This window comes from Acinonyx jubatus, chromosome B3, assembly GCF_027475565.1.
Source record: "Acinonyx jubatus isolate Ajub_Pintada_27869175 chromosome B3, VMU_Ajub_asm_v1.0, whole genome shotgun sequence".
Lineage (NCBI taxonomy): Eukaryota > Metazoa > Chordata > Mammalia > Carnivora > Felidae > Acinonyx > Acinonyx jubatus.
Window position 1 is genome coordinate 109,647,989 of NC_069386.1, and position 27,904 is coordinate 109,675,892.

Consider the following 27,904-nt stretch of genomic DNA (forward strand, 5'->3'; position numbering starts at 1 on the left):
TGTTTTCTTTTTAGAACAAATGTGACATTTCCTTCGCCTCCCTGATTCAGGGCTGAGGAGGGTAAAGTGTCAAAAATAATGAAGCCAAATGGATCTGAACACTGATTACCAGTCTGAAACAGCATTCGGAGACTTTGCCGTCACAGTCATCATTAGAGGCAATGAGAAGAAGCTCCTTGGTGGCTGTGAAATGGAGAGAAATCTGAAGCAGCTGTTAGGGGCTGAGGAAGAAGTCCCAGACATAGGTAGTGAGTACTACCGATATAGCATGTATTTACTCACACAGCATTGTGTGATGCCAAGAAAAGTATAGTCCCGACCTTTGGGGAATACTGTGTGGGAGACAGACATGTAAACTGACTCTTGATGGTTCGGGGTTTATAAATAGGAACTATTACCCTGTCAACAAATATTCATTGATCCTGTTGTATTCCGGATTCTCTTCTAGGTACTGAGAATAATACATTGAACAAAGCAGATGAAATGCCTCATTATAGAGTTTACATTCCACTTAGGGATGATGGAGGTGGGAATGGATACAAGCAGTAAATAAATAGTAAATACATATTATGTCAAATGATAATAAAGGTCATGAAGAAAAGTTAAGCAGGTCAAATAGATAGAAATTGCCAAAGTCCTCACTAATAAGGCTGTATTTCAGCAGAGATCTAAAGGAAGTAAGGAATAAGACCAGCTGGATATCCGCAGAAGAATGTTTAACAATCACAGCTAATATTTACTGAGCATTTACTACATGTGTGGGACTCCTCTATGCACTTTACATTGCTTAATGTATTTAATTCCTACACAACTATATAAAGCAGGTACGATTATTAGCCCATTTTCTTGTAAGTCCCAAAGTTTGCAACTTAACTCTGAAGATCTACCCCATGCACTAAGAAAATGTATTCACTCTATACTAGAGTATAATTAAACCTCTTAATTCACAGTAGAATCATTTGAACATATGGTAGGCTTTTTAAAGATATCCTGTTTTAATATTTTTAAGCACATATCCGATCTCAAGACTACCAAAATCTTGCTTAGTTGACATCTACAAGGAATTTGTTTTTATAAATGAATTAAACTAGTTTTCCATTATTGTTGTTGGTAAGATGGTGCTTTGAGGATGGGGGTTAGGGGAGATAAGTCTCAATGATCACAAATTCTAAGTCAAAAATTTAAATGAAATTTAATCACGATTTTTATATTCTAAAGGAAAAGTTCAATGGCCAAATGTGAAGGCAGCTTGAAAAACCTCATAGAAGTCACTCATTACAAAGAAAATAAGGAGCCTTCAACTCTTACGAATTTTGATACGTGAGGGGTCATTTTGATACATGTACGTGTATATTATATGATGTGCCAATAACATGTAACATACTCCAGAATGTTTGCTATCCCACTGATGGATTTAAAGATGCGTCATCAACTACTCTATTGAACACCATAATTAAAGCTCTCCTTACTGTTAGAAAAAAGAGCTTTGGTCAAAGGAGTTCTGCCTCCTCCTGATAAGATACTACATCCTGATAGAGTACTGTGATTTCAGTGACTATGTAAAAATATATTTCTTTTTTACAGGTACCCCACTTACGAATTTATTAGTGATAACTCTATCTCTTGGTCAGCCGGACTACACAATCGATACACAGAAAATTCGCTTCGGGGTGTGATCCTGGATATACACTTTCTCTCCCAGGCAGACTTCCTAGTGTGTACTTTTTCATCCCAGGTAAGTGATAGTAGGGTATTTTTAAGTGGTCAGTATTTTTTGGTCATATTGAGTTCAGGAAGTTCTTGGGTTTGTGTATGTGTGTGTGTTTAAAGTTATCATGACTCAGATGTAATTTTCTTAATATTTGGGAACAATCCCTTTTGTGAAAGAATGGGGAAATTCCATCCCTTTCCCCTGCAAAAAAGTAGCTATTCAAGTACACCGAGTATTTAGTTGCTTGCCAGCAATGGTTGAATACATCTCTGCTGAAGCCGCTACTGGAGTTGTTTAAAGTACTTGGCATGTTCACAGCATTGAACTGAAATAGCAAGTAAGTACACTTACTTAATACTTTCTGATTTTGCATACAGTCCGTATGCAGCCGGAATCCATCCACTTCTACACAGCGATGCACTGATACTGAGAGACTGAAATGCCAAGCATTGTGTCTCACTCAATTGCTTTATAGAAAATAAAGAGTAAATGTAATTCTTTTTCAGGTCCTATTACATTTCTACCATGCAAGAAACTATACATTAAATTTAAGCAATACCATATTGTAATCATTCTTTTGAGTTTAATTGTTGCAGATAATTGTATGGTAGTGGCTTGGTGTATTTGTTTTTATGAGTGGCCCAATCAGCCTTGTATACACAGTGGAATATCAGCATAGAAATATTTATCGTTGGTTTTATTCTGCTCTCTCATTTATGTGCATATTACTGGTTAGTTCATTCAACAAGCTGTTAAATGACTATTTGTGCTCAGAATTATATTAGGTACAGAGGGGATTTCCAGAGAGATTGAGTATATAGATCTTACCCTGGTCCAGAATCTAGTGAGCAAAATACTCATATGAAATAATTGGAGAATAATTACCAAGAAATATAGATCATGTAAGATAAATGTATGCCTAAAAGCTTAAAAGAAGCAGAGAAAAGAAAAGGTGAAAAGGAAGGTCGCATCATTTTCATGGGAATATACTTCAGAGAGTATAAAGAAATGGACAGTTTTTTTTTTTAATTTTGTGACAATGCACATTGTCACAATGGGACAATGATATGATTGTTGGAAAGATACCTGTCTCAGCAAAGACTAGGAGTTCCTTCAGTATGGAATAAGAATACAACCTACCCAGAGACAGCTACCCAGAACAGAAGTTACATAGCATCAGTCCTCATCAGAACAGAAAATTTCCTTGGCCTTCAAGTTCCCATGAAGGCACCCACTGCTGATGTTTTTTCCTAACTGGGATGAGGATTCCATCTTTGAGAAGCTCCCTTTTCTATTCTCATAGGAGGTAGACAGGAGGAGTTATAATTACTTGGTCTCTCTCAACTGTTACTGAGAATCTGGCTAGGTGCCCACCTGATCAACAGGTGCAAATGACTAGTAACTACCTCTATACACATTTTTGAATGCTTATTGTTTTGAATAAGTGAATCAAGGGTCATTTTTCCCAAGTGGAGCACCTCCTCTGTAGGCCTAGATTTTAGGCCTATCTAAAGTCCAGGGTTTCTCAATCTAGGCACTATTAGCATTATAGTCAGGTACTTTGTTGTGAGGTACTGTCCTGGGCATTGTAAGATACTGAGCAGCGTTCCTGGCCAATAGCACCCCCATCTCAAGTTGTGACAACTGAAAATATCTTCAGATATTGCCAAATATCCCACAGCAGTGGGGAGGACAAAATCGCCTTTATTGAGAATGACTGCTGTGGTCAGAAAGCTGGAAAATGAAATAAATATATACATGTCTGAACATTGAGCAGCCTTACATGTAGGCAGGCACAGAGACTTATAGGGATGTGCTGTATTTTGCTTTCCTTCTTCCAGCTCTTAATAATACCATTAGGCTCATTCTGGAAAGAAAATCTTTTTTTTTCTTTTCAAGGATGTGCTGTAGAATTTTTGATTCATACAACCTCATGATTCTAACTTCGACCCAGAAATCAGAACTTCTCTTACTTGATGATAGTGGAAATCCGTCCAAGCTTGAGGGGCGTATTATTGTTCATACTACTTTGTTCTATTTTGTGAATAATATCAACTTCAGTGTGTTCTCCAGACCTCAGGTTCAGAGAAGTTGTTCATATGAAGAAAGAGTGGTGTTCAGAGGACTTTTTCTCTCCAAAGGAATGAGATTTGTGCATATACTATATTGTTTCTAAAAACGCTTGACAAGTAAGGGTTCATCCAAAATAACTTTTATTCATTTGAACCAAAGCAAAACTCAAACTAATACCTTGTATCCCAAAATAGACTTGAATATCTCAGAAGTTTTTATGTTAGGGTTCAGAATTAAAAGTTTAACAGTAAAAATACACTTACATAATGAGTAGCAGTTTGCTAAACATGATCACTGCCATCATCACATACCTTTCTTGATGACTATCAGCTGTAGCCTTTGAGATTGGAATAATTCCACATTCACTGATAAATCTTTGGGCTTACTTACACTCCAGCATTTTTTGAAAATATTTTTAGAAAAAAATGGGTTTGGTACGGTTCACTATTTTTACAGTGTGAATGAAATTGGTTGCTTGATTGTAGAAGTTCTCTTGCCATAAACCAAAATTGGAATTGTTTGAAATTGCCCCAGAAATGTCTCATCATAGTCGCCAATGGAGTGTGAGAAAAAGTCACGGATAGTATCAAAATGCCAAGCCATTGACTTCTAGGCAGAGAACAAGATTGAGGCAACATGGATTCTGGGATCAGTCTGGGTTTAAATCTAACTTTGACCACTTAGTATATCTGGGTGACATTTGAACAGATTACTTAGAATGTCACTGACCTATTTTTCCCTGCCTGTAAAATAGTAGCACCTACTATATAGAGTTTTGGGGATGATTAAAAGTTATATGTAAAGCACTGAGAAGTACTTAGTGATGTATTAAATACAATGTTAGTAGCTGTTGTCATTTATGTAGGGAAAGGTATAGGAATACCTTTACCTGTTAGAGAGACTCTACGGTATTTATTTTAGCAAGCTTTTTTCACATGGCCCCATTTCAGACCATACACTCTCATGTTTTAGGAGGAGCAAGAAACATGATAGTCAAGGACTCTGTTACTTCTGCTTGTGCTCATGGGCAATGCTTAGGTTCCACCAAATAATCATGTGCATTGAGCGGGTATAACAGTTCTTCATTGAGAAGAGTAGCCAGTAACATTCAACATTTTAATTTCTCTGTGCCAACATGCCACCTCAACTCTTTTATTTAGCTACTGAAAGAGAACATCACCATATGATATAAATTTTCAGGAACAAAAGCTCTTCATTCCCAAAGGGTAAATGATAAGTAATAGTATTTGCTTTAACAAGTGCAAGTAAAATTATGTACTTGTTGACTTTAGGGAAATTAACCTGCAGATGTTCCTATATATGCCATAGGCATACTAGAAAATGGGAGAAGACTAAAATGTTAACTTCCAAAATGGTGACAAAAGAATAAAATACTGGGAATCAAATCTCAGCCCAGAATAAAATATGAACAACCAACTCTCAAACTTTCCTTGATATTCCAAGAGATTATTAGAAAGTGACAACAAGTTTAATATCTTCTTCATAATGCTTTGACAGTTTTGTCTCCTGTGAACTATCCTTTGAGCACTATTACAGCATAAGAGAATAGTGAGAAAGAGTTTATATGTTGACCATGAACGACTGTAAATGATAATGGAAGAATGAAATGTCATGCCCAAAGGAAAAATGCAAGACTTGATTGATGTTTGAGAAACTATAGGCATGACTATCACGGCACCTTAATCGGGATTCCTTATAAGGCTTTGGACCCATCCCCCTCAGTCTCAGGGCTTCTAAGCTTTCTTGGTTTTATATTCATAAATGGGATCTGGGAATTTTCTCTCCTTAAATGAAAAAAAAAAATTTTTTAAGCCAATAATATGACTCTATGCTCTAATTTTGTTACTGTTGTTGCACTTAGTTTTCTGAATCCCTTCATCAGAACTGTTTCTCAAAACCAAGTTTGTTCTAAAAGCCTCATAAATTGAAGAAAACAATCCTCAGGATTTAATCTGAAAATTAGAGGCAGGATTAACATTTTCCAAGAACATCACGTAAGTTTTGAAAGCTGTGCAATCACATTCCAAACTATTCTACCAAATACTGTAATCGTGTTCTTTGTTACTGAAGTTGCCTATACCCAAAGCATCTACTTTGTCACTTATTTTCCTGTTTAATAAAACTGTCTTAAATATGAAGCAAAGAAACTGAAGTTGGTGAAATAACAGAAGTTATTATTGTTTATCAGATTTTTGAATCAGTTTTTATTACTCTGTAATCAGATTACAGACATTGTCATAGATGCTCACTTTAAAGTAGGCTTTGGGTCAACAGCATTGTTTAAGAAGCAGTCAACATTTTTCAGTAGTTTCAACCATTAAAATCACCATAGGACAAGTTTACTTTTTTCCCCCCTGTGACACTTCCCTTTTTCACACTTAATACAACATACTCATGGCACTCTCCGTTGTCTGATTCCAAATCCACACATAACACAACTGGCCTCATTACACTTCGAATCAGATGTTGGAAAGCCCAAAGGGAAAAACCATATACTACATTCATTTTATTCTAGACAGATGACTCTGGCATTGAGGTATGGCCCATGAAACAACAGTGGATATTGTTTGTTCTCTCATCAAATAGCAGAACAACATAGTTTGTAGGAAAAGTGCATGGATCTCTCAGCATCACCAAAAGAGACCAGAACTACTTCTAACTTCTCACACTAGGAGATCTCCCAGCCCCATCTATTTTGACAACAAAACAAGATCCCATCTGCTCTGAGAAGGCTTTGGAGTCTCATATAAACTCAGCTGGTTACTCCTCAGGGATAAAATTCAGGTTAATGGACCTTCCTCTCCTTATTTATTTATTTGGTTTAATACAGTTGTATCTGTGTTTTATTCTTTGGCAACATTTTTGCTCTTACCCATTACTGTGTGCTTAGTGGTGTACTAAATGATACACTGATATGAAATAAATGAAATGAAACTTACTACATATGGCCAGCCACTGCTTTGTAAGCCAGAGGGTTTGCATCCATCATGCTACCTGTCTAGTATCAAACTGAGTATTGATATCAACTGAAAGCCTTCATTTACCTGCCACACAGTTTGGATTAGTAAAGCCTAGTGATGAAGCCTAGGGTAATTAAATGCAAACATCAACATTATAGTACTCTTTCTAGCCCTTTGCAGTAAATTTCCCGATGGCTAAAATAGAGAAATTTTTTAACTACAAAGAATGTTATATGGGATCTTGGGGATTAAATACCACTCATGGACTTGTATCTTCACTGCTAGGCTAGTATTATGAATGAAGCAGTATTCATTCAACAGCTCTTTCTGAGCTCCTACTATGTGGCAGGCACAGTACTAGGTTCTTATCCTAAGACAGTTTAGTGTACAGCTGAGAGCCCAAAAGAACTGTGATTGTGGCTGTACCAATTACTAGCTCCTTCCTCCCCTATCCCTCCCCCCCTTTTTTTTGAAATCTACTTAATATTTCTGGGGCTTGTTTCTTCTGCTGTAAAATATGGATAATAACAGCAACCAACTCATAGGGTTACCATTATTATGAAAAGGATAAAGGTCCCCATATTGGCCCATCTCAGTGTCTGAAATTTCTACCATTCATTTTTCTTTGTTTGAAGAAAATACATGTTATCCATAGGCTGACACAGCAACAACTGTGGATACCAAAATATATATTGATTATTAGGATTATCCCCCAAAGAAAGCAGGTCCCTAAGGGTGTAGGACTGAAGGCAGTGTCTTTATGAGACTGAGACACTTAATAGTGGAGAGGAGGAGCTACATCAGGGTTTGTTGCCACACTGACATTGTGGTCCTCCCAAGGGCAGTGCAAGCTCCTGCATTCCTGGCTAGATATAATTGAAGAGTGAGTGGAGGGGCTCGGGGGTGGGGGGTGGTGGGGAACAACTGTCAAGTTTGCCCATGGCTTGCCTTGGCCCTATGTTTTACCATTCTGGTGTTATAATCCAAACATGGAGAACAGGATCTACAAGAGAAAATATGCTTAGGAGTTTACAAACATACACAAACTGCCTGAGTTCCAAACTGGAATCTACTACTTAATAATAGTGTAACCTTGGGCAGATTCCTTAACTGAACTTTGACACCTCTAAAATGAGTATGATAGAATTGTATGGGGCTACTTAGAGGATTAAATTAAATAATACCTACAAACAATGTCCGACAGCAAAAACTCAGAAAATATTAGCCTCTATCACTGTTAACTATACTTGGCTATTGTCCGAGCTGCTTTGTTTTAATTAGTTTCTTCCTTCCCAGACGCTCCACTTGATTTTGCTTGCCCTGTGTGGGCCTTTGGCTGACTTTGGCGTTCCCATTCCAAACCTTTTTGACCCTCATTTTGCTATAGTCTCAGTATTCTACTGGTGATCTCAGTTGTACCATGGCATCCCCAATATAAAGTTAGTTTGTTAATGAAGTAGAAACTTACAAGTAAAGTCATTGTCTTGGTTCTATGACTAGTTGAAATTCTAGCACTAGAATTTGGGCAGGTCACTGATTCTCCTTGTATTTTAGTCCATATTTGCAAAATTTTAAATATTGTCTAAACTTAGTGTCATTTGCAAGTTACATATAGCATTTGAAAAGCATCCCTCAAGTTCCTGAAATTCAGATTCTTTAAGAAGTTAAGGTGATGCTTAACCTAATCAGATTCCATTTGCTCATAACAATTAAGGATGAGTGTCTCCACTCACTTTTGATCTCATAAATACCAGAGTTTTAAAAGACTGTTGGGCAATCCTAAATTGCTCCACTGAGCAGGTCAACAATTACTGTTAGTAGTATCATTTTAAATAAATGCAAAAGTATTGGTATAGAGACAATAAAGCTTAATTAACTGAGACAACCACAACTGGAGATTTAGGGAAAAAAAATTTTTTTTAATATGACTTGAGTTCTCTGTTCACAATGTATAATGGAAGAAGCAAAATGATAGCATTCTCTCTTCTGTCTTCACCTATTTTTAGAGAAGTTCCTGAAACCCATTTGCTCTATAATGAACATATTTTTTAATTGCTTAAAATGCTATCCCCCTATGAAAATAGTTATAGTTCAACTTTATCACCAAGCATCAGATTCAATGTGTGAATCTCAGATTGTGGAATTTCAGTGGCCATCCAGTGGGCATGGTAGATATTCTCTGGACATAGGAATCTTTTAAGTAGCCTTACATGCATCAGGCAGATACATCTTCACCAAAGATTAGCACATCTTATTTCAGTCCTCGAATGCTTATATCTACTCAGGACACTTAAAACTCTAGAACAGAAATGGCAGATATGTTTTAGCTCACTTGCCAAAGCTAGTTCATTGTCAATAATTACATGAATTTCTTTTGAGAAGAGTTCTGAGATCAAGTCCAAATCTAGCAGAAGAGAGTATGCATTTGATTGAGACTGAATGAAGGGAAGGGAGCAGCAGCGTTTGTGTAAAGTATTTATATTCCTAATCCTCAACTTTAAATTCTTCAAGGACACGAACTATGTCTTACTCATTTTTCTGTAACCAGTGCTCAACACGAGGTGTACTGTGAAGCTCTTAATAAATGTTCATTAAAACTAACTGATTCATCTTCTTAAAGTACTTTGTAGTTTATATTTTGTTCCCAAAGACCTTAGCTATAGTAATCTTTTATGTTTAAAAAAAAAAAGATACACAAAGATGAAGAATGATTTGTACCGTATCTCAGAGCAAATAGAGTAAAAACTTGTGACTAGAATCTACTACTTCCCATCCTCCCGGTCCTAGTCCTGTTCTAGTCTTAGTCTGTTTAGTCAAGGGCCTTCAGTTTGCTATGAAGAAGATCTCATGTATACTAATACATTTTTTTTTTCATTCTTTCCCAAGGTCTGTCGAGTCGCTTATGAAATCATGCAAACACTTCATCCTGATGCTTCTGCAAACTTCCATTCTTTGGATGACATCTACTATTTTGGGGGCCAAAATGCCCACAACCAGATTGCCATTTATCCTCACCAACCTCGAACTGTAGATGAAATCCCCATGGAACCTGGAGATATCATTGGTGTGGCTGGAAATCATTGGGATGGCTATTCTAAAGGTGTCAACAGGAAACTGGGAAGGACGGGCCTATATCCCTCCTACAAAGTCCGAGAGAAGATAGAAACGGTCAAGTACCCCACATATCCTGAGGCTGAGAAGTAAAGCTTAGATGGAAGAGAAGGACAACTAAACTCAGTTAAAACCATTTGAGCCAAACAGTAGATGAAGAAGGCCCTGACCTTACAACACATGGTGAAATGAGTAGACACCTTCAAGCACCAGGAGCAATTGGGAACTGACAGATGCTTCATTGGTGGAATTACTCTTTAACAAGGGCCACAATGCCCTTAAACTCATGCACAGTCCAATAATGTACTCACATATAACATACAAACAGATTGTTTTCTATTTTGCCCCTTCTTTCAAGATTATGTCCCCATGAGACAAACACTGCCACATTGTGTAATTTAAGTGACACAGACATTTTGTGTGAGACTTCAAACATGGTGCCTATATCTGAAAGACCTTTGTGACCTAATGAGAAGACCCCGAATAGCTCCCTATGTCAGGAGGTCGATCCTTTGCCAGTGGTGCTATTGTAACCACTGAATTCACTCCAATCAGCAGATTCAGAATGAGAATGGATGTTTTTGTCTGGATTTTTTTTTTTAAGTAATTGCATCAGTTCACCCACCTCATCATTAATAAGTGAAGGATACATCAGAAAATAAAATATTCACACTCCATTAGGAACTTTTGTAAAACAATGCCATGAACAGATCTTTAGTACTCAATGTTTCTGGACATTCTCTTTGATAACAAAAAATAAATTTTAAAAAGAGGAATTTTGTAAAGTTTCTAGAATTTTACATCATTGGATGATTTGGTGGTTAAGTTTTAAGTAGGAAAACTATGATAAAAAGAGGAGTTTTATAGTTTTTCTGATTATTATTATTTTTTTTTTTTCTGTTTCTGATTGAGTGACTACTCAGGTCTTAGGTCAAAGAGTCATTAGTCCATTTTAACACTGAAAACTGAATTTAGTTGATATGCATTACAAAGTTGCTAAGAATACTCTCTGAGAGCTTTTATTTTCTTACTTTGGGCATTGTTTGTTTGTTTTAATTGAATTAAATAATCACACTTCTTGCCCCAGAGGAACTGTGACTTCCATTTCCAAAACAAACAATTTCAGTCTTGTTGATAACATTTCTTATTGTCACTCTTTGTGAGTTGAGTCCTGTTGTTTTAGCCAGGAAGCAAGTTGTGCCCTTTCCTATCATGTCCTGCTTTTGAGAGTACCAGGAACCTTTGGAGCTGGGAAGCTGTCTCTGTTTCTAAAGTACATATCTCACAATATGTAGAATTATCCAAACAAAGGAGAAAGGAACCAGTGTGAGATCCAAAATGGGCTTGAGATTATCCTTTCCATATACTTCATTTAGTAATTCCATGAAAGAATCACTTCAAAAGACAAGACTTGGATGCCCTCTATGCTTTCTCTCTGAACATCACTCTTCTCCTTGTAGAGTCACTGGCTATTTTCTGCAGCCTGCCTCCTTTAGATGTATGGCAAGAATATTTCATAGCATCTGTTCTACCTTCTGAGAGAAGAATTTGATCCATTAAGAACTAGTAGCAGACCTGGTTGAATACCAGGAATACCAGACAGAAAACTCTATCTTTCACATTCTCACTAAATGAAAATACCTATATGCAAAATGTCCCCACCAAACTTCCCTAAATTCTTTCTACTTCTCTCTGGTCAAGTCTTCCAAAGAGCAAAAACTACCTACCTATAGTGTCAGCATGCAACTTTCAATTTCGTTTTGGTACATATAAAAGACATTTGAAATAAAAATCTCCCCCTAAACAGAGATACTTTTGAATATGAGTTGTTTTCTAATTCCCATCTTACTTGTCTTCAGAACGTGAGTCATTAATGATAGTATATGTTACTCTGCTTGTATTTCTCTGCTGAGATTTCCTGTTTTTATTCATGACAAGCAGGCTTTTGCTTTGCTTTAGTGAACATAGTTATACCTGCTTTAAAATTCTGCTAAATCCAACATCTGAATCATCTCACAGTTGGTTTCCATTGTTTGTCTTTTCTCTAGAAAAAGAGTCTTATTTTTCAGGTTCTTCAAATACTGAGTGATTTTAGATTGTGTACAACTGAATGTTTTCAGTGTTTACTCTGTGAATTCTGTTATATTCCTCTGAAGAGAGTGCTGATTTTGTTTGCGTTGGCAGGCATTTAATTTCATTGGCCTCAAACTACATTGTGTTTTAGGCAGCAGCTCAAATCTCATTTCAGTTCTTTTATCATTATCTGAAGTCTGCCCCGCACATGTGTGGTTCAGGGGTCCGCCAGAGATTTGCATGGAGTTTACGCACAGAATTTGAGGTTCATTCTCTTTTCTTTGGTTCTCTTTTTCTGAGATTTCCCCCTCACTTTCTAACAGCTGTGGTTGCTCTGAATCTTTGGTTTTCTCTGATTCTTCAACTGCAGTTTTCAGTCAGCCTAAAAACCATAAAAATGGGAACTCACCTTGTTCCATTTCCTTCTTCTAAGTTTCAACCTGTCTCCAGAATCTGCCTGCTTTTTGTTCATTCTCCAGTGCCTTCAGGTAGTTTTTTATGTCTTGTCAAGTTTATAGTTGTTATCATTTGGAAGTTCTGTTCAATAAGTGCTTAAACTTAACCATACCAGAGGCTAAACTCTGAGGCAGAGACTTAAAATGAAAAAGCACAGTGTGGGAAGAGGGAACATAGTCCTGTGACAGCCTGTTTAGATTCTAGCCTTAATAGCTAAGCAGCCAGTTGCTTCAAGCAGGAAGGAAGATGAAGAACTAACCAAATTATTAAACCTGCAGGTGTGAAGGGCTAATGAATACTGCTGACCACATCTTCCTGAAAAGCTTTTCTGAGCCACTTTTTTGCAAATCATCATGTACATGATGGTGATTCTTCTTTTACACACTGCCATGTTGAGAGGGCTAACATTTCCTCACCACTGTTGGACTTTCTCCATAAGGATGTGGTACTTAAAAACTGCATAGTTTTGAATTGAGTGACCAGTCCTAGACTAAGGAAGGTTTGGGTCTTCGACAAGGCGGTTATAAATGGTCTTACCAAGGCTTTCCTGGCCCTACCCCTGAAGTCTGATTTAGTACTGAGCTGGCGCTGACAGCTGTGAAAGGGCTTCTAGCCCTAATGAGGGTTTCTTGGTGTCCCCAGTGAGTAACAGACTAATTGTGTCCTCCTCTGAGGTTTAGTTTTTTCCTATTATACAGAGCCTAGCCTGTCTCCTGGGCTGCCTCTTAATTCAAGAGCATGGACAGCCTCAGCTTTTGAAAGGGTTGAGTGTTAAAAGAGAAAAAGCGCATTTAAAAAACAATCTCATATTGTTTTATTTCTGAGAAATTATAATCACTGTATATTCAGTAAGCAGGGAAAGCATTAGTCCAAATGGTGTACTAGAAAAATCTCTGCGTCAATAAGGAGAAATCTTTCTTAGTTGAAGAGGAATAGACAAGTCCTCTTTGACCATAGCCAACTGCCTGGTACTTCATTTGTGCTCCCAGTAGGCTGTGCAATAGCCAGGATCAATAGACCTGTACAGAACAGATGTATGGCTTGGGAATTTGAAGAATTTAGGGACTTGGCACCCAAATATATGGCAGATACAGACTCTAGGGCATTTTTAAATGCATTGCCCACAGGGAAACACAAAGGAGAGCTTGCCTCTATTCCTACTGGTTCCTGGCAGCATTTTCCGTCATGGAAACATGGAGGAGCTGTTCCAGGGTCCTTGGCGGGGCAAAGGCAGGCCTTGTCAAGTTCTTGGCTTCAGCTGTCATTGACATTATGCATGTTTGAGCCCTGCCCTTTGACAGTGTGGATTCGTTTTTGGTTCTTTACACAGGTCAGAGTCTCTGACTCCAGGTCCCTCCAGGTCCCTGCTCAGCTATTCAGCCTTGCAATCTCTAGTCCATTTCAGTTGCCACCTGATTTCTTTTCTCCTTATCCTTAAGTTAGGCAATCTTGATTTTGTATTCCTACCTTTACAGAGAATGATCTCATGTGAATGTTTCCCTTGTTACTATTCCATTCCTTATGCAGCTTCTCCCATAATTACTTACACAGACTATAGTTATGTCATTGACATCTCCAAGATGTAAAGGGAACCAGATATTCCCCTGGGAAGTTTTAGGTAAGATATTCCTGGACCTGAGATATAATGAAGCTATGATACTATGTATTTGTGTCTATTTAAGCTAAATATTTCAAATATTTTTCTAAATCAGTGTTGCTGCGTTCAGGTGGAGCATAGCTAGGACATCTTTTGCGTAAATTATGTCAGCCTGGATGGAGCCTACACTTTTTTAAAAGCAATTTATCGAAGGCTATGGCCATAGCCATCTGATGTTTGGGAAGATAGCTGGGAAGAGAGTTCCAAGCTCCTACCATCCTCCTCTCATCTATAACTGTTCTCTGTGACCTCTTCTCCAGCATCAGTGTCCCACAGAGGCTCTTGTTCCCTAACTGCCTGTGTGGGTAGAGAAAAGGCCATTAACAAAGGAAAAAGCTCTATGTTTGTTCATAACCCAGCTGCATATGAGAGCATCTGTGGAGGCTGGGAATGTGCAGTGTTTTGTACAGAAAGCACAGATAGTTTAGACTGTGGGTGTGGTCAGCAGCCTGAGGAATGCTGGGATTTTGAGCTTCTGGCTAGTCTTAACTTCTCTACTAGATTGCAGCCCCTAAGAATTCCTGGCCCAACAAAACAAATGAAGCAAAGGCAAAAGTTCTGTTTTGTTTCTCTTTGTCATAGTGCCTGCAGGCAGGTAATGTGCGTGTATCTCAGATCCAATGCGGGAAAGAGCAACAGTACAGTTGACCCTTGAACTGTGCAAGTCCACTTATATGTGGGATTTTTTTGATAAATACAGTTGGGTACTGTAAATATATTTTCTCTTACGATTTTCTTAATAACATCATCTTCAGCTTTATTGTAAGAATGCAGTATATAATACATATACAAAAAATATGTTAATCAATTGTTAATGTTATCGGTAAGGATCCTGGTCAAGTAAGCTGTTAGTAGTTAAGCTTGTGGGGAGTCAAATATTTTCAACTGCTTGGGGGGTCGGCACCCCAACCTCCATATTGTTCAAGAGCCAGCTATACTCACTGAAGATCATAGAACTGGGATTCAGAATACTTAACCTTATGATTTTGACTCTGCCATTAAATGTGGACAGGTCAGATAGTTTTCTAGAACTCTGTTTTCTTCATCTGTGGAATGAATTGCTTGGATTTAATCAGGATCTAAAAATGTTTATTGTCTGGTTGGGTTCCACATGTCTAAAGAAGATAGATACTACTCAGCCTCAGCTGATTATTGCCCCAACGACATAATGTGGCCAGATCCTTTTTTTCCAAGAGCAACAATATCTATTTGTTATGCAACATCTTCAAATTTTTAAATATTAGCAGCTAATTCAAAAATCACATAAAGCACTAAGGGGAGCACATAAGACATCTGTAGCCACTTTTCATCCGTGGTACATTAGTTTACAACCTCTAGACTAGATCTAGAAGGTTCTTTCCTAACTTCAAGATCCTGTCTCCGGAAAGGATTGTTAACATGGGTAACAGCTGTATAATGCCCTCAGGTTCAGTTGCCACACATGTCCAATTTCTTTGGAAATGTCTGCTTGGCTGGCTCTTATCCTAAGCTCAGAAGTAACCTAGTATGCTAAAGGACAGCCATGCTATGATAGCTTATACCCTAAGCCCCTCTCAGACTGGGCCTTGGGGACCCAAAGTGGGTCTTTTTCAACTGCCCTGACCACCAATCTTGATTTCCTACACTCAGAATTACAGACAGTCTATGACTCAATAGGCCACAAAATGAGGTGCCACCTTAGGGAGTTCCTGCGATTTTTCTCCCATTACACCCAAATATTACAATACCAGACTATACTTCAAGTCTCTGGTCCTTGGTGTAGAGAGAGATATGAGGGCTCTTGGTAGTCTTTAAGGAAGCAGGGTGAGCTAGGAGGTACTGAATGACCGAAGAGGAGCTGGAATTGCTGCTTCTAAAAATGAGAAGATAGATTACCAACATATAGGTGGATAGATTTGACAAGTCATGAGTAATGCTTCAGCCTTGATTATTTAAAAAGTTAGCAGTGGTAATGATGCAAGAACCAGATAAACCAGACTAATCTTGTTTCTTGTTTTCATACAGCTGTAGAGTAATAGAGAATTACAATAAGAGCTAGCACTTATTGAACACTTTCTATGTACCTGGGGATTTTCTACGTACTTTACTGGGTTAATTTATAATCACCATAATCATAAGGTAGGTACTATCATTACCTTTTTATTGACTGAGAAACTGAAGCACAGAAGCCTTAAGTAATTTGCCCATGGTGATAAAGTTAGAGGGTGGTAGAGCCAAGATCCAAATGCAGACAGCCTGGCTTTTAGCCACTTCAAGGAATATTGTGTCTGTGCATACTGCTGTACTAAGATTTCAGCATGGCATTAGCCATCTTAACTGTGGGAAAGATAGAGTGTCTGAGGCTGCATGAGCACAGGCAGTCATATTAAGAATTAGCTGTATTTATTCAAAAGGTTTGGTTAACTCAAGTCTCTGCTAGTTTGCCATAGAGCCCTATCCTGACTTGTTCACACAGTTTATTGATGCTTTGAAAAAGGACATTGGTGGAAACAATATGATGTAGTAGTTAAAAGTATGAGTTCTCTTTTCAACCTGTTTGCATTAAAATCCTGGGTCTTCTACCTGGCACTGTGAACCTGAGCAAATAAACTTAACCTTTCTGTACCTCCATTTACCATCAATTGAATGAAATAGTAAGAGTAACTGCATAAAGTTTTTGCGAGGATTAAATAAGTTGACCTATGAAAATTAACTCTTAGTTCAGTGCCTTAGTACAAAGTTCAACAAATGTGAGCAGTTATCACTATTCTTTTTTTTTTTTTAAAGTTTATTCATTTTTGAGTGACGGAGAGACGGAGTGTACGGTGGGGAGAGGAAGAGACAGAGGGAGACACAGAATCCAAAGCAAGCTCCAGGCTCTGAGCTGTCAGCACAGAGACTGATGCGGGGCTCGGACCCACAAACCATGAGATCATGACCTGAGCCGAAGTAGGACACTTAACTGAGTGAGCCACTCAGCCCCCCACCCCCCATCCTGTTATCACTACTCGTATTTCCTTGTTGTCAAATTTTTTAGTAACTAGGAGCTGAGATAGTAATAAATTACACTATTTGAGAGAGTCAGAATCCCTAAAATTTGCTTAAAAATTGAAATGAAAGGGTAAATCTAGCATATCATCAGGGCTAAGAATCACTGCATTAGATAATAAATATTAGAGCATTTAACATCTGTGCAGCTTACAAGTATAGTTTATTCTTAGATCCAGAAGGTCAGTTGGGTCTCAATTCAGGCTATAGGTGATGTAAATAAAGATTTAGAGAATTTAGTTGCCTGTAAATTCAGTATTGCCATTAGTGTCTGTGACTCTCCCTCCTCCCCTCCCCTCCCCCTAGAAAACAGGAGTCTCCTGACAGAGAAGGTGTTGAACTCTTGAATGTCACCTTGAGTCCTGTGCTTGGTACTTCATGATAGCATGTTCAGGTAGTGGTACAGCTGCTGTGTGAAGAAGGGACTAGGGTTGTTTTGTGTGACTCCAGTGTGCAGAAGCAGCAACAGTGAAAGTAAGCTTAATTCAACACATGAAGTGTGTTGATAATGATGCAACCTCATTTAGGTGACAGCTTCCTGTTCCTTGCAGTGATGCCCAAGCAGAATTGGATGCCAAACAGAACCTCAAGCATGTAAGTGGGGTTAGATAACCAAGTCCCATTCCAGCCCTAGATTTCTAAAAAGGTTGTGAATTTGTGGTCATATTCTAGAGACTGAAATTCTAATAAGGTCATAAGTGGTTCCAACCTGAAGCTGCCCGGATTAGAAGCCTGGACAGCTTGATCTGGTAGCAAGGGGAACAAGGGTCTGTTTGACTAGGCATTAGCTATAACTGAGTAACTTAATTTCTTACCTACTGGAAGAGGCTTTGCAAACCTCTGTTTAAATTTATCAACTCCTCCTTTGTTTACTTTCACACCTTTGTTTCTGGTAAAGCTTCTTTCATAGAGTCACAGTTTTGTTTCTATTAAACTAAGAAAAGAGGAATTGGTAGAGACAAAGACCAAGAAAACTGAGGAGTCAGGGTTTCCTTGGAGGCCAAAAGTTGGGATGACATCCCCCTCCGGACTAGATCTGACTTTTCCTTCCGGTTCAAGAAATCAAAACAAGTGTAAGTCTCTTCTGATCTATTTCATTATTTTTTAAGTAATATCCATAAATGCTGGAAATTGTTTGCAGAGTACCTCACAATTAATCACTGCATACTGGTGGGTCACCACACCAAGAATGAAAACCTCTGAGGTGTGCTAAGGCCTAAAGATCAAGGGGTTTGAAATCAGTTCTAGTTTCAGGTTTACACAGGTTCAGTCTGAGGTCATGCTCTTTCAAGAAATTTTTTTAAATAATTTTTTAATGTTTATTTTTGAGAAAGAGCACATGCACAGGGGTGGGGCAGAGAGAGGAGACAGATGATCTGAAGTGGGCTCCACGCTGACAGCAGAGACAGCAGACAGCCCAATGCAGGCTCGAACTCACGAACAATGAGATCATGACCTGGGCTGAAAGCCCACGCTTAACCAGCTGAGCCACCCAAGCTCCTCTTTCAAAAAATTCTCTGTCAGTACTTGGCAAGCCATAGGCCACTGCCTTTTTTTGTAAGTAGAGGTTTACTGGAACAGAGCCACACCCATCATTTGCATACTGTCTGTGGCTGCTTTCAGGCTTCAATAGCAAAGGGGAGTAGTTCTGAATAATACTGTTATGGCCCAAAAGGCCTAAAATATTTACTGTCTGGCCTCTTGCAGAAAGTGTGCTGACCCCTGCTCTAAGTAATCCTGTCTTTTGTATTCAAATTGATGATCCAAAGGGGCTCAACATCCCAAAATACTGTTTGAATCGTCAAATAAAACTTTAAATGTGGTAGTAGTATATTAGGGCAAATTGGATAAAGGTGCTCCCTGAGACAATTATTTTAATATACTTATTTTTATAACAAAACTCTCACTGCCATCTGCCAGAAAATTGCTTAATAAATATACAGATCCACAATGTCTACTGTATGAATTACCCTCCGCTGTACAACTATATACAGCAGCCTCAGTATAGTAATGTGATCTGGTAAAAAGAACACTCTACTTGGAGAAATAGACGTGGGTTCTACTTGCAGCTCTGAGACGAAGCTGTTCGTATCTTGGTCAAGCTATGTAATCATCTAGATCTCGGTTTTCTCACCTTTAACATGGAGGTAGCCTATGGCTGTTGTTTTAGGAAATTAAATAAGATGATAGACATAAAATTGCTTTGTAAAGGACACTTAACAGCTCTGTGATATCAATCTCTAGTCATGTTTTGGGCAGCCTCTATAGTTCTACAACTGTAATAGGTCCCAAAGAGAATGAAGTCAGTTTATTTACAATCTAACCGGAACTGCACTGGAAGTTACAGTCTAACATAAAAAGTTGTGTATACTTAAGCTAATTATCCTTTAGCTAAGGGACTTCTTCCACCTTCAGCTCTCCCCACCCTGAAGAGTGAAATACTGGTTCACATTTACTGACCTGTTGTACACCAGGCATTGTACTAAGTTCTTAACATGCTTTATCTCATGTGCGTGATCTTCACATCACCCATGCGACGTAGGCATTATTATCCCCATCTTCACAGATAAGGAAAAACAATTACTGGCATTTACTTACTTACAATGTTCCAGACACAATTCTAAGTGCTTTACATATTTTAAATCATTTCGTCCTCACGATACCCTTTGACATATGTACTGCTGTTTCTGTGTTTCATATGAGGAACTTTATTCAGAGATTAAATCAGTGCTTTCCAATCTTTTTCACATCATGGCACACAAAATTCTAATCATTGGTTGGCATTCTGTGATAAACTTGGGGTTTTTAGAGCAACTGTATGGGGCTAGGTAAATTGAGTACATCTGTATTAATAATATGACTATCTGAGAGGATTTAGTGTAAGATCAGGAAAGGTATATGTGATGTAGTCAGCTCAGACTGCTCTAGGTACTAGGTGGTAAAGTACGCAATAAGGTAACAATTACGATAGTCAAAAAATCTCACAAGGTGCCATAGAAATAGTGTTCAAATGTAACTTCTGTTATAAAATGTTAAATAGCTACAAAAATTGCCTTAAATACTTTATCATAAAAAAAGTACAACCAACAGTATTTTGTGGTGCACCTGCAAGCTATCCGTGCTTGGCAAGCTCTGAGATAAATTATTTGCAAGGCAAATAGCTAATGGGTGGTTGAGTAGAATCAAGACTTGAATCCAGAGCTGTCTGATTGGTAAATCTGTTCTTCAAGGCTCTAGCCTCTGTACAATCTTGCCCTTCCACAGTCAAGAGCCAGACTCCATTTATCCTTAGAGTATTTGATTACTTGAAGCTCAGTTGTCTAGACTCACTGTAAGGTAAATATATAATTAACCATGGCCTTCAATTAACCTTGTTCCCCTCCTCCATTCTCCCAATAATTTTGGAACTAGCATTCCATCCTTCTTTGTATTCACTCTCTACCCATGTCCATAACAGGAGATAGAAAAGTGGGTGAGATAAGTGAAGATTCTGTGAATTGATAGGCAGCTGACTGTGCTCTGGAGATACCTGCTTGGGCTCACTCTCCCTTTGGGTGTCTACTTGCCTGCATCGACTGGAAGGTGAGTCCTAACAGAGTGTCCCTTCCCAGCTCAGCTGTGCTCACACAGAGATGCAAGGGTATAATCAGTGGCTACCAAGCTATCAATTACCCAGCCCCAAATGCAGGATTTAACTCTAGATTTGATTCTTTTTGCCTTCTGTGCTTCACAAGGTACACGTCTGAGCAGAAACAATTTCCCTGAGTGTGCTTCAGTCGGATTACTGTTGATGTTGGAGCTTTTCATTTATTTATATATAAATATAAATAAATATATTTATATGTTTTATGTATAATATGTAAAACATATATAGGTACATTATTTTAATATGAAGCTTGATATTGCATGTGTGTTTTACCTGATGATGGTTTGTCTAATTTCCAAGCCTATTTGCATTTGAATTCATACTCCCATCTTCAAGATAGGGAGAGCTGAAGATGAAGGTACAGATGGCATCTTAATCCTGGCTTTGTCTGGCATGCCGAATGACTGGTGTGTAGGCTGTGATATGTGGCAGGACATCTGGGGTAAGGTTAGTGACCCATTAAGGTGTCCTGAGCTCCGATTAGACATAAGTTGGAGCCAGCAGGGCTGTCAACACTCAGTTTCTTTTTGATTAACATTCTGCCTCGTAACCCCTGGAGGCCACTTCTCCTTCTCACCTCCAAAAAAAGACAGAGTTAAAGCCTGAGGTCATTGCTCAGCAGAAGCCCCAGGAACTGATTGAGCTGGAAAGGGCCTCACTTAGCCTCTCTCAGTAGCCATTCCATTTTCAGAATCCTCTACTGCCAGGAGAGCTCATGCCCGGTAATATATGGAGCTCCTCAGCTGAAATGGCTCTCAGAGGAGCAGTTTCTCAAGGAAGTGAAGATGCTTATGAAAACCCATTGGTGAGGTAGGGAGGTCAGGGGAAAATAAGGTTAATTATTGCGGTGTTTTTGTTTTTGTTTTAGTCCATGTTGGAGGACGTATCCTCCAAATAAGGGAGTTGTGTTTTCTATTCTCATTGTGATTTGGTCTAGCTTACCTCAATAAGCTTTAGTCCATAAGCTCCTCACTCAGCCAAAATCATCTGATTCATCATTGTATTCCTAGTGCGCGCACAGTGAATAGCACATAGTAAGTGCTTGAAAAGGTACTGTGCTATAATAATTATGGATTTAATAATGCAATATCTTGAATTTGCTTTCATGTAATATGGGAGGAAGGGAGAATTGGGTAGAAGTGTAGATGAACCAAGACTGACCATGAGATGAAAACTTGAAGCTGAGTGATATGTCTTGGGGGGTTGTTACACCATTCTCTCTAGTTTTGTTCAACATTTTCCATGAACGATGTTTTTATCAGTATCTAGATTAAGTATAAAACATATTGAAAGATATGGCAGAGACTGACCCAATGCCCCAGTCTCATCTTTTTCCTAGGCACGTAGCTTGATTGCACTTTGTAGTGACTTATGCTCCGGCCAGTAGAATGTAGACAGAAATAATATAAGGCTCTTCCAAACTGTGACCCTTATTCTACATCATCCTCTAAGCTTTCTCTCATCTTTTGCCTCCAGGCTAGATGCAGAAAATTAGTGAAGAACTCCAAACTTCTAGGCAATGATGAAGCCTAGGTGAATAATCCTAGACTTCTGAATTACTTCATGGAACAGAACCACTTCCCACAGTCTGCCCATGAACCTACAATGGGCTGTAATGTGACTAAGACCTAAGTCTTTATTGCATTTAAAAAAAAAAAAAAGTGCAGTATTGAACTGGCCTTAATCTGGCAAATGAGGTATTGAGCCTAGCTATTTTAGATATGGAAGGAGGCTTAGTAGATATTTGACCTCCTAGGATATCCAGAGCTATAATTAAGTAACTCTGAAGATGATGATAAAACAATCATTTATTGAATAACCAATATATACCAGGTACTGTTTTAAATGCTTTATATATACTAACTCATTTATTCCTTACAAGAATCCTATGAGGGAGAAGCTAGTGTTGTTTCCATTTTGTAAAGCAGGGAACTGAAAGAATAATTTCTGAAGTCAAATTATAAGTACCAGAGCCAAGATTAAAATTCAGGTCTGACTCCCAAACTCTGTGTCTTCACTAGCCTGTAATATTTCTTCAATATTTTGTGCTTTGCTATGGGGAATGGATACTGGCATGAAATAATACCTGGGCAGCATGATGTGTTACCTATAAAGTAGGGCTGGACCCCCATTCTGTAGAGGAGTAGACAGAACCAGAAAAGGTCCAAAGTGCACTGTTCCCCTGCCCTTGTGAAGATTGCCCTAGTGAGCAGAATTTAATGGTGGTGTCCTTAACCATCTGGGATAAAACTAGGTGTGAAGGCTTCATTTACTCTGACTTTCTCTGATTTAATTCTATCTCTAGTCAACCTTGGCCTATCTTGTATTTACCACAAGGAGAAAGTGGCCATCATCTGCTCCACTCACATCTCCCATGTCCCCACACCCCACACTTGGCCCACCCTTTGTGACCCCTCTCTCCTTCATCCCACCCCATAGCCTACATCTCTCCTCTCTTCTGGGCAACTCAGAGCACATATTTGGGCAGAGAGTCATGTCAATGCTCTTTAAACCTCCAAATGATGGCAGTTATCGATAACTCCCTTGCTTCCTGACCTCTCTTGCCTGCTACAGATACTTCCAGTCCTCAACAACAAGCAGAGTTGAGGAGGGACACCATCTCTCAGTTTCTACCTGGGACAGGAGATTCAAACTACATCCCATGGAGAAGCTGTGGGAGCCACCTGAGAAAATGGGAGAGGATATAGAGAATGTTGAATGAGTGAGGCTGCAAATCCCCCAGCCCCACTTCTTTCACAGCAATTCCACAGCAATATGGTTCATGTAAGAGTGCATTTGGAGGATTATTCCATTCTTGAAGCAGAGGGGGAAAAATACCTTGCCTTGAAAGATCCAAACCTCTGAGCCCTTCTTTATATCTAACTTCTCAGGTCCCACCATTCCTGCCCACCAGGAACAGAGGTGGGAAAGAAGCCAGGTGACTGTCCCAACTCCCAATATCCCACTCTCTAGGCTCTGGAGCCAAGGAGAATTACATCAAAACAGAGCTTGTGGGTGGAAAAAGGCCTGTGGGCTGCTGCTCTCCCTACAGTTCCCACCCACAGTTCTGAGTCTTAGATGGCCTTATGTGGAGAGGCACTAAATGAACATGGCGTGAGTAAATGAAAGATTCGATCTCTGTTGATCTGGGTGTAGTTCCAGTAGGGGGAAAACTGGCCTTGGATCTTAGGATGGCCGTATTTATTCTTCAAGATTTACAGAGGCAGTTTGGCGTAGACATTAAGAATGTGGAATCTAGAATAAGACCCTCTGGCTTCAAATCCTGGCTCTGCCACTTCCAAACGGTGACCTTATCCTTGCGAAATATAAATAATATTTTCCTCGGAAGGCTGTTGGGAGGATTGAATGAGTTAATATGTGTAAAGCACTTGGTGCCTGACATGTTAGTGCTCAGTAGGTACTAATAAACATTGGCTCTCACCATTGTTGTTCAAATGCTCCCTTCTGACTCCCTGAAGCGGGGCTCATTGTTCTCTGCACTCTCAAAGCACTTTGCTGAGACCTCTGATGAAATCGTGAGGACTTTTTTTTTCAAAACCCCAAATCAAATTAGAGGATAGGGACAATAAAGCAGACTCTTTGAAATCAAGATACACAGATATCATAGGTAAAGTCCTTACTCCTTGCATAGCTATTATGGTTATGTGTCTGTCTCTTCCTCTCAGCCTCTTTGTATCTTTGTATACCAAGGGCACGAAAGTGCTCACTGTAGTTTAATTGAATGATTGAGCTGCATTGGCTCTGACCATTGCCTCCTGACCTTCCTATCTGCCTAACTGTACAGAGGCTTATCTCCTTTCTTTGCCCCAAGAGGAGGAGGACGTTAAGAGTCTGGGCTATGGCCAGGACACCCCTTCAGGGCTTGGCTGTGTGGCTGTGGGAATTCAGAGCATAGAGAGGAGAATAACATTTGCTGAACAGCTGCTGTCTTCCTGGAACTGTTCTGGGCTCTTTACAGCACGTAATTCTCACATCAATTTAGTGAAGATATATTCTTGTTGGTCCCATTTTTCTGGATGAGGAAACTGAGTTTAAGCAACCCTTTTAAGGTCACATAGCTGATGTGTCTGAGGCAGAATTCAAACCTGGATCTGACTGCTAGGCCTGTGCTCTTTCCACTGTGCTTGCAGGCTCCCACTGAAGCACCCCTCCCACCTCCCTATTCCACTCTTCCTTTCTTCTCCACCTCTGTCTTGTCTTCATTTTCACCTATTATTCTCCCCAAATTATTTTTTTTCTTGAGTTGGCTTATTTATCACTTGGCCATATCTCCTTATTAATATAACCAGAACTTAAACATTATGCATCCCCACTGCCTCATTTGACAGCATGGTGCTGAGTGCTTATGAGCTTGGCAGTTAGAGGAGCTCAAAGGGGCCATAACATCTTCATCTTCAGCTGCTTTCATAGGGAAATGGGCCGGAGAGGAAAGAATGTGAGATGGGTCGGTGCAAGGCAGTGCATGGTGTATACATGGTAGAGGAGGGAACGAGGTGGGGAATCGGATGATGATACCACCAAGCATTTCTCCTGTAGTGTATTCAGCCCTAATTCAAAGTGGCCTGCTTGTGGCCTAGGGCTGTGAGCCTCCAGGAAGCCCCTAAGGTCATTTCTATCAAACAGCCTTTTATCTTATTCCTACCACTACTGTAGGCTTTACACACATCTCATTTGATCCATACAATAATCCCATGAGCTAGGCAGGTATTAATCTACTTCATTATATAGATGAGGAAGCTAGAGCTCAGAGAATGCAAGCAATTTGTTAAAGTCATATACCCAGCAAGTGGCAGAACAAGGAAAGGGGTAAAAAGACCTGAAAATTAAGGAAGAGATAGTGAGGAGCAACCGGCCAACAGAGTAGGCCTTTCATAGCTTCCCCTGTTTGGGCATCTGCCTAGGTGAGCTGGCAGAGAATAGAAGCAGCTGAATTGCTGGATCAGCTTGCCTCGTGGCCTGCTAGAGAAGAAGGGTCTCTGAGCCCCAAAGGTTGATGCTTTGATTTTTTCCAAGGAGATTTCAAAACTGGCAGGAGTTGTCCAGGGACCAGGAGGACTCTGCCCTCCAAAGTCCATCATGCTTCATGCTTCTTGGACCAAGAAACTTTACATTTCCAATGGATACCTCAAAATCCCCCCTAAAAAGATGTCTGCTCAGCTGGTTGATTGCTTTGTCCCAAGACTGTTCTTTTCTGGTGGCTTTTCCCCAATTCTTTTACTTCTTTAGCCCCTTACTCCGATCCTCATGGTTTCCTGGGCCCAAGATTTCCAAGTCCTTTTGGAGCTCTTGCAACATATATCCTAAGACAGTTCCCTCCGAGTCATGACATAAAACCAATTCTTAAGAAAACTGTGAGACTTTATCAGTTACCCTGGAGTTGACCTTACTTTCTAGAGGTGTCTTAGAACCCAGTACTGCTGCAATGCACAGATTTAGGCTATGCCATGTAGCCCAGGAAAATTAGCCTGGGCTACAGGCTGGAAACAGCCAGCAACACAAAGTAATAAGCTTTAACGGAACAACTGGCTTTTTTTTCTTCATTCTTAAAATGCATTCTTAATAGACAGATATGATTAATAATGCAGGACCAAGTATTAATAAGGCAGATCTTAGTAGTTCTAGTTGAAGCTGGCTGTGCTTCCTGGCCCAGAGCTTGTCACACCTCACTCTGCCTTCCCTATCCTCCCCTTTCCTCATCCCCCTTCTTCCCATACAAATACTATAGTTGGCAATTCCTTCTGCCAGCGTGTATGTCCAGTGAGCAGCAAAGCCATGCTCACTGGTTTATTTAAATGTGATGTTACCAGGAGCATGGCGGTAGTTGGAAGGACCTTGGAAACTATGCACTGGACAAATATTTATTGAATATATACTACTTTCCAGACATTATGCTAAGCCTTAGAGATAGGGCAGAAGACAAGATTTCTACCGTCCTGGGGCTTATTATTAAGGAGGGAGACAGGCAATAAATAAATACATGAAACTTACAGTATTCCAAATGTTAAGAATTATGATGGAGATGAAGGAGAGAAGCAGAGGAGGGGTGTGAAGTGGGAGGTGGAAGGTTATCATTTTAAATTAGAGGGGGTTGGTGGAGGCCTCATTTGAAGGAGACAAGGGAGTGAGGAATGCAGCTGACTAGGGAAGAGCATTCCCTGCAGAGGGAACAGCAAATGCAAAACCTCTGAGGCAGGAGCATGCCTGGACTGTTCAAAGAATAGCAGGGCAGCTAGTGTGACTGGAAAAGAGAATGGAAGAGAAAGAGCTGAAAAGAGGTCATGGAAGACTGGATGGTGCAGGACCTTGCAGACCAGCATAAGGACTTAGCCTAAATGAAACGGAAAGCTTTTGAAGGGTTTTGAGCAGTGAGATGACACGATCTCATTTATGTAATAAAAGCAATTACTCAGGTAGCTGCCTTGAGAATAGCCTGTAGTTGGGGATAGAGACAGAAGCAATGAGACCAGTTAGGACATATGGTGATCTTAGAAGTGAAAAGCTTAGGTAGTAAGAGCAGGGTCTCTGGAGCCAGACTGCCTGCGTTCAAATCCCAGCTATGCCACCTACTAGCTGCATGACCTTGGGCAAACTGTGTAATCTCTCTGTGTCTCAGTCTCATCTGTAGAATGGGGATAATAATGGTACCTACCTCATAGGGTTTTTTGTAAGGATTAAATGGGTTATTAAATGTGAAATTCTTAGAACACAGGGCTGTTTTGAGGATTAAATGAGTTAAAAACATTTGTAATAGCACAAAGCAAATGTTGCTTCTGTGCTTGAGTTACTGTTATCATTCTTATTATCTTCTGAGTGAGAGATGATGGCGGCTCAGGCCAAAGTGGTCATAGTGGAAGAAAACTCATCATTTGGGGGGGACTGTTTTGAAGGCAGAGCTAACAGGATTTGGTGATATATTGGATGTGTGGAGTGCAAAGAAAGAGGAGTCTCATCCATCACCCCCATATTACAGATGAGGAAACTGAGCACAGCTGAGACCACCATTGTTAGTACCATTTTTTTCTTTTAATTAAGTAGGTCCCATGCCCAACATGTGGCTTGAACTCATGACCCTGAAATCAAGAGTCACATGCTCCACTGACTGAGCCAGACAGGTGCCCCTTAAAGAGCCATGTTGCTAAATAGTTTAA

The 27,904-nt window shown here is 39.5% G+C and overlaps 1 protein-coding gene across 16 annotated transcripts in view; it reads left to right on the forward strand.

Annotated features, from left to right (window-relative positions):
* The window catches only part of FUT8 (fucosyltransferase 8), a 306,694-nt gene extending 296,042 nt beyond the window's left edge, over positions 1-10,652 (forward strand). For all 16 annotated transcript variants that reach the window (XM_053224571.1, XM_027065934.2, XM_053224574.1 and 13 more), the window contains 2 exons: positions 1,585-1,735; positions 9,652-10,652. In XM_053224571.1, the coding sequence (XP_053080546.1) occupies positions 1,585-1,735; positions 9,652-9,969 (469 nt within the window). In that variant the 3' untranslated portion in view covers positions 9,970-10,652. The remainder of the gene's footprint in view (positions 1-1,584; positions 1,736-9,651) is intronic.
* The last annotated feature ends 17,252 nt before the right edge of the window (positions 10,653-27,904 follow it).